The sequence below is a fragment of the Vitis vinifera genome, chromosome 16 (assembly GCF_030704535.1).
Source record: "Vitis vinifera cultivar Pinot Noir 40024 chromosome 16, ASM3070453v1".
NCBI lineage: Eukaryota > Viridiplantae > Streptophyta > Magnoliopsida > Vitales > Vitaceae > Vitis > Vitis vinifera.
This window is the reverse complement of record NC_081820.1, coordinates 5,851,292-5,864,164: the sequence shown is the minus strand read 5'-3', so window position 1 is coordinate 5,864,164 and position 12,873 is coordinate 5,851,292. Positions and strand designations below refer to the sequence as shown.

The 12,873-nt window shown below is 39.5% G+C and overlaps 1 protein-coding gene across 8 annotated transcripts in view; it reads left to right on the top strand.

Annotated features, from left to right (window-relative positions):
- LOC100242517 (ATP-dependent 6-phosphofructokinase 4, chloroplastic) overlaps nucleotides 1-12,873 on the top strand; it is a 47,381-nt gene that overhangs the window by 10,953 nt on the left and 23,555 nt on the right. For all 8 annotated transcript variants that reach the window (XR_009467952.1, XR_009467951.1, XR_009467950.1 and 5 more), the window contains 6 exons: nucleotides 2,629-2,787; nucleotides 2,875-2,928; nucleotides 3,016-3,084; nucleotides 5,724-5,853; nucleotides 5,959-5,999; nucleotides 7,125-7,349. Coding sequence is in view for 4 of the 8 variants with exons in the window: in XM_019226182.2 (XP_019081727.1) it covers nucleotides 2,629-2,787; nucleotides 2,875-2,928; nucleotides 3,016-3,084; nucleotides 5,724-5,853; nucleotides 5,959-5,999; nucleotides 7,125-7,349 (678 nt within the window). In the remaining 4 variants the exon portion in view is untranslated. The remainder of the gene's footprint in view (nucleotides 1-2,628; nucleotides 2,788-2,874; nucleotides 2,929-3,015; nucleotides 3,085-5,723; nucleotides 5,854-5,958; nucleotides 6,000-7,124; nucleotides 7,350-12,873) is intronic.

Below are 12,873 nucleotides of genomic sequence, written 5' to 3'. Positions count from 1 at the left end.
AAGCCTTTAAGCACAACAAACTTCAAAACTTCTAATCATGCGAGTGTTGGGAGCAACAATCAACAGGCTTCGAATGTGCCTAATAGAGATGCTAATAAGCGTAAAATTTCAATGAGTATTGCAGATAACAAGGTAGACTTAACTTCTTTGTGCTTCAAGTGTGGTGGCCATGGTCATTATGCTGTTGTGTTCCCAAGCAAAGTTTTACACTTTTGTATTGAAGAAGTAGAATCTGAACTTTGGAGCTATCAAAAGAAAGATGAGACTCGCAATGAATATGAACTTAGTGAAGAATGCAATTACTATGATGGTATGATGGGAGGCCATATTTTAGTAGTGCAACCTTTATTAGCTGTCCCAAAGGTGAAAATAGAAGATCAATGATGTACTAGCATTTTACATACATATATCTCTTGCTAAAGGAGGTTATGTACCACGATCATCGATGAAGCTAACAGTTTGAACATGCTTTGCAAGTGCTTGTTGAGAAACTAAATCATAAAAGAGAGAAGCATCCTAATCTATTTTTAGAAGTATGGGTTAATGACATCTCCATTTTGGTAAGTTTTTGCTGCTTAGTCACATTCCTTTTTGGTAAGGACTTTGAATAGTCGGTACAGTGTGAAGTGTTACCAATAAAGTGAGTCACATTTTGCTTGGAAGACCTTGACTTTTTAATAGAAGGGTTCAACATGATGGCTACAAAAATACATATTTCATACACAATGGGCATGAGAAGATCCTTCCTCCAATGAAAGAAGTTCCGCCAGTTAAGGAGCTAGAGAAGGCACAACAAAAAAAAGTGTGTACCATTTTTTTTTTGATAGATAAAAAGGAAGTATATTAAACGAAAGGAGGAAACACCAAAAATAGTGCCCTCAAAGTATACAGGGAGTATACACACCACCTTCCCTTACTTAGAGCCTAACCAGTCGAAAAAGCTTACAAGAGAAGAAGGGTCCATAACTAAAGAAACCCTGATCCAAGACCAAAGATTACATATAAAAGAATATTTCAACCTTTGAAGCAAAAACTCCTCATTCCCAAAAGCTAAACAATTCCTTTCCTTCCAGACTGACCAAAAAATTACATAAGGGAGCCGTTTGCCAAGCCTTCTTACGAACTTTCCCCACAAACGCTCCATGCCACCCAAGAAGAGTTTTCTTCATTATACACGAAAGAGTCCAAGATACACCAAAAAGGGAGAAAAAAAGATTCCATAGGACTCGCGTATTCACACAATGAAGTAAATGATGATCCACCGTTTCTACTTTAGATAGACATAGAAAGCACCTATTTGCCAAGGAGAACCCCCTACTTTGAAGTTGCTTCAAAGTTAGGACTTTACCCCAGGAAGCCTCCCAAGCGAAGAATGCTACCTTAGGAGGCACTCTCACCCTCCAAATACTATCACTAGGGAACATAGAAGAACCTCTGAGCTCCAAAATAGAATAAAGAAAAAATAAAAGTGCTTACCATGCATCAATTTGAAAAGGAAAACATGGAAAGTAAAATTGTTTTTGCTCTAATGGTTGGAGAAGTGGATGAATTTAAAGAGAAAGATAAGGAATATTTAATAGAAGTACAAAATATCCTTAATGATTTTTCTAACTTGTGGCTGGTAGAATTACTTGATAAACTTCCTCTTATGCATGACATACAACATACCATAAACTTGTTGATGACACATAATTATTTTGAGGACTATCAACTTGTTTCACAACATTGGAAAGTGTTTTGAAGTTTGGTGCTTGCCTTGCATGAAATTGAACAAGTTCAAGAGATCTTAAGATCCTATCATATTATGTTATGGAGCTGACGAAATAAGAAAGGGTGGAAGGCATTACTCAGCATTTTTAATTGATTGAGGAAAATCAATAAAACTCAAGGTCAAGTTTTTTTTCAAGTTAGAGGGAATGAATGAGGATGAATCTCTAAAATATACATCAAGAAAGTGAATTAGTATTAGTTGCAATTAAAATAGCTTAATATTACTTAGAATTGAATTAGGATTAATATTTGTTGGAGTTAAATTATGAGTAGCTAATAAGGTTATATGAGAATTAGAATTAGAGTCATAATAGGTTATTAGAATCCTAGTAGACTTTGGATTTCTTAGATAAGCCTATAAATAAGGTTAATTGGTATAAACTAAAGTAATTGATTGATGATTAATAATAAACAAGTTGTTTTTTAGAATAAATTTGAGGTGCTTTTAGGGGGTTATACACACACACGCGCACGCACATACACACACAAACTCATATATATATATATATAATGAGTGTGCTGAGTAATAATTGAAAATATGGAGATTTTTTTGAAAATTTTGTATTGTGTATAAGTGTCTGCTATCTTTCATGGAGAATAAGCTGAGAAAATTATTTTTGATATTTGAGTCCCCAAACATAGTTTTATTCCTAAAAACCATTAAGAACTATTTTCGAAAACATTGGCAAATAGGTCCAAAGTTTATTGTGCTTCAAAGTGATAGTAGCTACCAGAATGTTATGTGATTAATTTGTAGTTAGTGTTCTAGTAGATATAATGTCTTTGTTACTCAATTCACCATCTTTTCCATTAACATTTATCAGTTTTCCACACCATTATGCTCTTGATAAATTTCAGGGAGGATACAGAGGCTTTTACTCCAAAAATACCATTCAGTTGACACCTAAAGTTGTCAACGATATCCATAAACGTGGTGGCACCTTTCTTCGTACTTCCCGAGGGGGTCATGATACCGACAAGATAGTTGATAATATTCAGGACCGGGGTATAAATCAGGTGGATCTCTGTTTCCCTTTTTCCTACCACCTAGGTTGCTGAAGTTTGGTAGTTTATTAGAAAATCTGATCTCTTTTAGGGATCCAGGTGTACATTATTGGAGGTGATGGTACTCAAAAAGGAGCAGCATTAATTTACAAGGTGTTTGAGTCCTCTGGCATGTATCTGTTTTTCCATCCATTACTCTTATAAATCCAGCTATCATATTCCAGCCATGTTTTTGTCTAGGAAGTAGAGAAACGTGGTCTTCAAGTGGCAGTTGCAGGAATCCCTAAGACAATCGACAATGACATTGCTGTAAGTTCTGTTATTCATACTTTTTTTTTTTTCTTAAACCAGAAGTGAGATTATTCATACTTTGAACTTTTATGATGTATTCATGCTGCTTACTGAAACAGGTAATGTCGAATGAATATCAGAAGCCTTTTGTTTAGGAGTCCTGTTCTTTGTGAACAGTTGCGTAACTTTTGTTTTTTATAGTCCTTACTGACTGAAAGCAAAGAAAGTTAATTTAGTTGATTTCATGGATCAGTTGCAACAGAAAATAGGGACACAGGAGGATTTATACTTGCCATAAGTAGAAGAGTACCTCTAAACACACACATGAAAACAAGATGCTGATAAAAAAATGACTATTTTTCAACACTTCCCCTCAATATGTTGCATGAACATTCCACATGGCCAAGTTGCCTAGAATATGATGAAAAGTCCTACTTATTATCTCTCTGGTGAAGATATTGTCTGGTTGATCTCCAGTTTTCACAGGAGGTACAGATAAGACACTATTTTGTTTCTTCCTTGATGAAAAGGTGTTTCACTTCAGTGCATTTCATTCTATCATGATTCACTAAATTATAGACAATTGGTCTAGCTGCTTCATTGTCATAATGTTAGTTCATGATCTCTTTGGAATCAAATCCCAACTCTTGGGCCATAATCTGCAATCTTGAATGTTCAGAAATCCAAGCACCTCATACTCTTAAATAACTCTTAATTCATGCAACATCAAATTCATCAAGTATGTCGAAAACTTGCATTATTCTCCTTTTTCTCCATTCTGCAGTGTCTGTACAATCCATGACATCTCTCCACTATGCAGTTGCACTAGTTTTTGTTTTCAAAATCTAATTATTTTCTAATGAGCATTAGCAAGCCATTGAAAGAACTTTGTTTCATGACCCTCCTTCAACCTTGCCACTTTGGTTTTCTTTTCCTTCTCTGCTTCATTCCTCATTCCCAGCTCTTCCACCAATAACGGCATTCTCTCTCCTTTGCATTCCACTCCATAATATTTTTTATGAACTCCTTAACTTTCTGATTCCTATATTCCCAAACAGTGTTATTCTGCTTCCATTTTGTGCACCAGTTTTCTACTTGCTGTCTCGTGAATGTCTAAAATTTCCTACTGAATAAACTTGCCAATCCTACTATTCATCATTACCTCTATTAACAGGATTTCATTTTCTTTTTCTGAAGGAAAATTAACTCTTCCTGTTTCTCTCGATCATTCAACCCCCAAAATTCCAATTCAAGATTTCGAGCTTAATTAAACCGTACTAATATGGGCCCCCCATTCCCCCTTCCCCCTTCCCCCTTAAGGGCACTACTACCTGGTAACACAAGTGGAAAATGATACAAATTTTACTAGGTTTTGGTTAGATATAAATGTGTTAGTGTCATAATTATGTCAACCCATATAACCCACTAATGAAGGAGTCGTGTTTTGGTTTGGTTAGTTGATCCATCTAACATATTTATTTAATTCATGTAAAAAATGATGTGATTTTTATAACCTTTTTGATCTATATAAATTTATTAATTTAATATATTTAAAAATTTATTAAATGGGTCCCATTTAGGTTGAGTAAAATTTCCATACTTCTTACCTCAAACTTATATGAGCTTGCCACAACATCACCTATTGTGAACCCTACCTCTCCCAACTGTACTGTTCCTGCTTCCACTCATATTATAGAAAGTAATATCATATTTTTTTCTTCATGTGCTTTCATAGGACACCCATGGGAGACATGCTGAAATCCTGAATCCTACTAAGAACTGATTCCTAAAGCGTCTGGGTCACTATCCCCCATCTTAATTCTCTGTTTAATTTCCTGTCTGGATAGTGTTCTTTCAAATGTTAACAGCATTGTCACCAAGCTCCTTCTCCCTTTCCCTTTCAAATGTTAACATCACTATTACCAAGCCCCTTGTCTACCTTCTTCTAGTTGTTGTCCCACATCCAGACTCAGTTAAATGGATTAATGACTAACTTCAACATTCTCTTTTCTGTGCGCTCCATTGATATCCATCTCCCTCAATGACATTGGAGAATTCACCCCTTGCTCAATCCCTTAGGTTCTATCTTATGCTCCTACTTCCTTGCCACTCTAACTTGAAGAGCAAGTCCTTTCATAGCTTCACCATGACCTAACTCAATTTAGACGACTCAGTAATGGTAGCATCAGGAGGTTCTCTTGAAAATTTGTCCACATCCCTTGACTTAGAATCACCTGAAATGCTTTCATGTCCAACTTATTGCTACTTGAGTGAGGCCCAAGTTCCTAGCTGCTTCCCATCTACTGCAGCAGAATTTCCCTCCAGTCTGCTGATCCATCAGGGCCTTGAATTACCTTGTAGAACATGGGATCCACACTAATTCCCTTTGTCTTGTTTCTGATAGGGTCTCTTGTCCTCCATAAGTGGCCACAAGCTCCAGGTAAAGCATTTTACCCCTCCACCACTGAGCCTATGGGTCTGTTAAAGACTCTTTTGTGTAAATCCAGAAGGCCACGAATCACAAATTGAACCCAGAGCTATGTACATCTTCTACTCATATTTATGTGAACTATTAGGTGAAGTCTATGTTCTCCAAATTCTGTTATCAATATACTTTCCATTTAATTTTCTAATATGATAATAACTTCTTGTTTCAGGTGATAGACAAGTCTTTTGGTTTTGATACTGCTGTTGAGGAAGCTCAGAGAGCAATCAATGCTGCACATGTGGAAGTTGAAAGTGTAGAAAATGGAGTTGGAATTGTAAAACTTATGGGCCGATATAGCGGTTAGAGAGTTAGCATTATATACTGAAGGACATATCTATAGTTATAGGATCTTCAATATCTTCTTTTCTTATTCTGTGTTTAATGTTTGTTAACATTTCCTGCAGGGTTCATTGCCATGTTTGCAACTTTGGCGAGCAGAGATGTGGTAAGACATCGGCCCTATGTCACAGTCTGCAATCATGGTTTGATCACTAAGATCTATGAAACAAAATTTAATCTCTTTTGGAATGTATCACACTTCATATAGATGTAGTGTTCTAAACCACTTGCTGAGAATATAGGACTATTTACTACCAGTAATAGAGAAGAACACAAGTTTTAGATCCCATTTTGGCCTATGAAATGGCAGAAAATGAGTTATATTTCAGTCATCCAGTTGGATTGAATTTCAAATAAGGAGCACCCTTTTCAAATTGTTTAGGCTGGTTGCTACCATGCCCTGTTAAACTATGCTGACAATTGAAATTCTTGGACTATTGGTAAACACTAGTTTGGAGATGGCATGAGAAAGCACATAATCAGTTGGTTAAACTGAGATTGTTGTTTTTGAAAAAAGAAATCAGAATAATCAGTTGCATCATTATTACTGGTTCTGGAAAAACTTTGAGAAGCATGATGTTTGTGGGGACAATTGGGGAACTGGAAATGTTCACAGTAAGAAATGAAAACTTCTCTTGCTAAAATTGATGAAAATTGGCATCTTTGACCGAGTTTGGTATTGATAGATTCACCTGAGATTTGCATACTTAGAACCCTATTCCCATTGATATATCATTCTAACTGGTTTTCCAGAATCCAGATATGTGCTTACAGATTCCTTGTAAAGTTTCTAGTTGTTTCCAAATATGTACTTAACAGGTTCCTTATAAAGTTTCTAGTTGTTTGTATTTATTAGAAATAATAATTAAGGGATTCTATAAGAATAAAATAGTTGCATGTTGTGAGATCCCTAAGGTTAATCCATCTTCAAGCAAAATGCAGCAAGAAATGGGAGTAAGTTTGAAAGAGTCTTTATTTTGTCTTCCATTTCTACAGTCAATGAGGTTGTGAATTTGTTTCCTGCTGGTTATAGATTGGCATCTTTATAAACCAAGGGTTCATTCCTGCTTTCATCCCTTTTTTGTGTACCTATTTTGTTACTTATCCAATAAAAATAAAGAGGTAAAAAGAGGATCTGAGGATTAGGGATATGCTTTCTTGGTGTCATAAACTCCCATTACTAATACCATGACAAATTTCAAGATCTATTAATATTTTGGGATTGTGACAGGATTGTTGCTTGATTCCAGAGTCTCCATTCTATCTTGAAGGCCAGGGTGGGCTTTTTGAATTTATTGAACAGCGGCTCAAAGAAAATGGGCACGTAGTTATTGTGTTGGCAGAAGGAGCAGGGCAGGAATACGTTGCTCAGAGCATGCATGCAGTTAGTGAGAAAGATGCCTCAGGGAACAGGCTACTTCTAGATGTTGGTCTTTGGCTATCTCAAAAGATCAAGGTACAGTAATGATATTTCCCTTCCTTGGTTCATGATCTTAATGTTTACTAAACTATGATATCAGTTCTGTTTGAAATCTTATCGAACTATCTGTGACTCCCTCATTCAAACTATGAACATGGGGGTTTGCAATATTCTTTGATCGTTCACAGTAATTTACTGTAGCATGGCGGTCATCTAGTAGGCTTGGGCCTTAAAAGCTGATATTGCAGTTGATATAGATGTATTTAGGAACCTTTCTGGAATATCTCTCTCTAGTTTTGCTGCATATGTCTTTCAAATTTCCTGGAAATCTTTGTGTTAGTTTGTTACGTACATCTGAGTTTCCAGAAAAATTGGTTCTAACTGACAAGATATGAGAGATTGAGTATATTTGTTAAAGGACATTTTCTTCTGGGCCACTTTCATTGATGTCTAGAATTAATTATTCTTGGTCTTGGTTTCTTGAAACATTATTGTTGAGAGAGAGAGAGAGAAAGGAGAAAAACCTTATTCACATTCATTGTAATCTCTACTTACAATTGAGAGATATATATATACAAGGCTAGGAGTCCTAACTACCATACATGTAACCTATATTAACAAGGAAAGATAGTATACTATACATACATTATATTCAACACTCCCCCTCAAGCTGGAGCATATACGTCATATGCACCAAGCTTGTTACAAATGTATTTAATCCTAGGACCTCTGAGAGATTTAGTGAAGATGTCTGCTAGTTGATCATTTGAATTGACAAAACTTGTAGCAACACATCCTGATGCGATCTTCTCTCTAATGAAATGACAGTCAACTTCAATATGCTTGGTCCTTTCATGAAAGACTGGATTGGATGCAATATGTAATGCGGCCTGGTTATCACAGATGAGTTTCATCTGTTCATCCTTTCCAAATCTCAACTCCTGAAGAAGATGTCTCAACCATATGAGTTCACATGTTGCCAAAGCCATAGCTCGATACTCGGCTTCAACGCTAGATCTGGCCACTACATCTTGTTTCTTACTCTTCCAAGATATTAGATTACCTCCAATAAAAACACAGTACCCTGAAGTGGAACGTCTATCTGTGGGTGAGCCAGCCCAATCTGCATCTGTGTAACCAACAACTTGAGTATGACCTCTGTTCTCGTACAATACACCTTGGCCTGGTGTACTTTTGATATATCGAAGAATACGGATTACGGCATCCCAATGGCTATCACATGGTGACTGTAGGAATTGACTAACAACACTCACAGGAAAAGAAATGTCTGGACGAGTAATGGTGAGATAGTTCAATTTACCTACGAGCCGTCGATATCTCCCGGGGTCTCCTAAAGGCTCCCCCTGTCCTGGTACAAGTTTGACATTTGGATCCATAGGTGTGTCTACCGGTTTACAGTCTAACATACCGGTTTCTTCCAGGATGCCTAAAGCATACTTCCTTTGGGAAAGGACCACACCAGAACTGGATTGAGCTATCTCAATTCCCAAGAAATACTTGAGTTTCCCCAAGTCTTTGGTCTGAAAGTGGGTAAAAAGATGTTGCTTTAGTTTCTGAATACCATCCTGATCACTGCCTGTAATGACGATGTCGTCCACATAAACAACCAGATAAATACACTGCCCCAAGGAGTTATGATGATAAAAAACTGAATGGTCTGCTGTACTGCGAAGCATGCCAAACTCTTGAACAACAGAACTAAAACGGCTAAACCATGCTCGAGGAGATTGTTTCAAGCCATATAGAGAGCGGCGTAACCTGCACACTAAACCAGACTCCCCCTGAGCAACAAAACCAGGAGGTTGCTCCATATAAACTTCCTCAGCAAGATCACCATGAAGGAAGACATTTTTAATATCCAACTGATAAAGAGGCCAAGAACACATAGCAGCCATGGACAGAAGCAAGCGGACAGAAGCAATCTTGGCAACAGGGGAGAATGTGTCACCATAATCAGAACCATAAACTTGAGTATAGCCTTTAGCAACTAAGCGGGCCTTAAGGCGATCAACCTGACCATCAGGACCAACCTTAACTGCATAGACCCAACGACAACCAACTGTAGATTTACCAGAGGGTAAAACAACAAGATCCCAAGTGCCATTAGAGTGCAGAGCAGCCATTTCATCCACCATTGCCTGTCGCCAGCCTGGATGGGAAAGAGCTTCATGGGTGCTCTTTGGAAGAGAAACAGAGGATATAGCAGAAACAAAAGCAGAATAGGGTGAAGATAATCGATGATAACTCAAAAAATTGTAAATAGGATGAGGATTACTAGTAGAGCGAGTACCTTTCCGAACAGCAATGGGTAAGTCATTAGGAGAAGGCAGAGCCGGGGCAGGTGAAGCCGAAGGGATAGGAAGTGAGTCAGCAGGTGCCTCAGGAAAAGGGAGAGGAGCAACGACACGAGGGCGACGATGATAAACCTGAAGTGGTCGAGGGGGCATAGCATCAGGTGGGGAGACAATGGGAATGGGCAAGACTTCAGAAACAGGAAGAGACTCAGAAGTGGTGGAAAAGAATGGTGAGTCCTCAAAGAAGGTGACATCAGCGGAGATAAAGTACCGATGAGTCTCAAGGGAATAACAACGATAACCCTTCTGAAGTCTGGAATATCCCAAGAAGAGGCACTTCATGGCTTTGGTGGAAAGCTTGTCCTGTCCAGGAGTGAGAATATGAACAAAGCAAGTACAACCAAAGACACGAGGAGGAAGGAAATAAAGTGGTTGGTCAGGGAAAAGAAGGGAGTGAGGAATCTGATCGTGTAAGACAGAGGAGGGCATACGATTAATCAAATAACAAGCGGTAAGAACAGCGTCCCCCCAAAAACGAAAAGGAACATGATTATGGAGGAGGAAAGTACGAGCTGTCTCAACAAGATGTCGATTCTTGCGTTCAGCTACCCCATTTTGTTGAGGAGTATGAGCACAAGAAGACTGATGAAGAATCCCATGATGAGACATAAACGAAGTAAATTGGGCTGAAAAATATTCCCTGGCATTGTCACTGCGTAACACACGAATAGAAATATTGAACTGGGTTTGGATTTCAGTATAAAATTTCTGGAAAATAGAGAATAACTCAGCTCGATTTTTCATTAAGAATAACCAAGTACATCGAGAATAGTCATCAATGAAAGTGACAAAATACTGAAATCCTAAAGTAGACGCAGTCCGACAAGGACCCCAAACATCAGTGTGGACAAGCTCAAAAGGAGACTTTGCCCGATTATTCAAACGCTTTGGGAACGAGACACGAGTATGTTTCCCAAGCTGACATGACTCACACGGAAGCGACGACAAAGTGGAAAAACGAGGAACCATCTTCTGGAACTTGGAGAGACTAGGGTGGCCCAGACGATTGTGAATGAGGAGAGGAGCATCAGTGGAAATGCAAACTGCAGGAGATGAATCTGAGGTGAGGTGATAGAGGCCTTGAGACTCACGTCCTATGCCAATCGTCTTCCCCGTACTCCGGTCCTGCAAGGTCACAAATTTATCAGAAAAGGTAATAGAGCAATTAAGAGTACGAGTGATTTTGCTGATGGAAATAAGATTAAAAGGACATTCAGGAGTATAAAGGACAGAAGTGAGAGGTAGAGAAGGCAAAGGAAGGGCCAAACCAATACCTTTAGCCACAGTTTGAGAACCATTAGCTAAGGTAACAGTAGGTAAATCAGAGGTAGTAGTAATAGAGGAGAAAAGATCCTTATTACCAGATAGGTGATCAGATGCTCCAGAATCTAGAATCCAGGGTCCAAGAGAAGATGTGTGGGTAAGGCAGGCAGAGGCATTACCAGGCTGGGCAACAGAGGCAATAGAAGCCTGAGATGTCTGAGATGCGGAGGAGCTCGGAGGCTGAGGCAGCGGAGAAGCAGAGGACTGGGCCATATGGGCAGTGCGAGGAGGTCTTCCATGTAACTGATAGCAACGATCGCGAGTGTGGCCAAGTTTATTGCAATAGGTGCAATGAGGACGTTGGCCTCTACCTCGGGTACCACTGCGTCCTCCTCGAGAGGTAGTTTGAGAAACTAACACAGAAGAATCTGAAGCGCTATCAGATGGCAAAGTCTGAGTGGACGAGATACGGAGGAGGCGAGCAAACACATCATCCAAGGACGGAACTGATGAACTACCAAGAATCTGATCACAAATAGGCTCAAGATCCGGACGGAGGCCGATAAGAGTAAGGACCATGAAGAACTTGTCAAGCTGTGTTTGTTGAGCCCCAACATCAGGAGTAAGAGGCATCACAGTCAAGAACTGCTCCTTAAGAGAGGCAATCTGGCCAATATAAGTAGATAGATCCAAGTCCTGTTGGCTGAGATGGACAATAGCAGAAGCCACCTTATAAAGACGTTGGATATCATTCGTGTATAATCCTTTGGCCTGAGTCCAAAATTTAAAACAAGTTTTATAGGCCTGAAGATGAAGAAGAATTCGGGGATCAACCGATTGCCATAATACACTACACAACTGTGCATCTATCTTCCTCCACTGTACGCGGTCGACCTCAGGGATATCTGCCTCCTGTGTAATCAAGTGATCCTCATATCCTTGACCCATAAACCAAAGTTCAACAGAGGCAGACCAGGAAAGATAATTTTCACTCCCAACTAATTTCTCCGAAGTAATCATAGGAGATCCAGATATGACAGAGGAAAAAATGGAAGTTTTAGTAGCCATATCCACTTATCTGGAGAATGAAGTATGTTTGGATCGAAGAGAGCCCTAATACGGCTTCAGATTGCAGCATGGCACCACCGAAAAAGGGAGACGGCCTCAGATCGCGGTGTGGTACCACCAGAAAGGGAGAAGAACACTTCCCAAGGCACGTGCAGGGATTGGAGTGGAGAAAAAGTGGTCGGAGCTTCGCCGGAAAGCCTGTTTGGAGGGCCGACGGAGACAAAAATCCCCAAAAGAGGTACGTGCAGGGCTCGGATGGGAGAACCAGGGAGGTGGGAAGGCTGATCGGCATCAGGCGAAGCTGGAGGAGGAGGCGCGTCGCCGGAAAATTTCTCACGCGCCCCCACGCGCCGGCGTGTGAGATTCAACCGCCGGCCGGAAAATTGCGCGTGGCCGGCGCGTGGCTGCTCTTTTGGTGCTGGTGCCTTCACAAAAGTTGGAGATCTCCTCTAGGCGCTCCTTCTGGTATGGTCGGTGTCAGAAAAATAGGTCGCCGGAAATTTCGCCTGAAAGTTCGCCGGAAAATTTCGCCGGAAAATTTGCCAGCGGTGAGTGGTTTCTAACGACGATCCGACTGACCGGAAAGTATTGGGAGATGGGGAAGGTGACCGGAAAGAAACACGGTCACCGGAAGGTTTCCCGGAGTTGATGACACGAAAAACAGGAAAGAATTAGGTTTTTTTCCTTGGCTCTGATACCATGTTGAGAGAGAGAGAGAGAAAGGAGAAAAACCTTATTCACATTCATTGTAATCTCTACTTACAATTGAGAGATATATATATACAAGGCTAGGAGTCCTAACTACCATACATGTGACCTATATTAACAAGGAAAGATAGTATACTATACATACA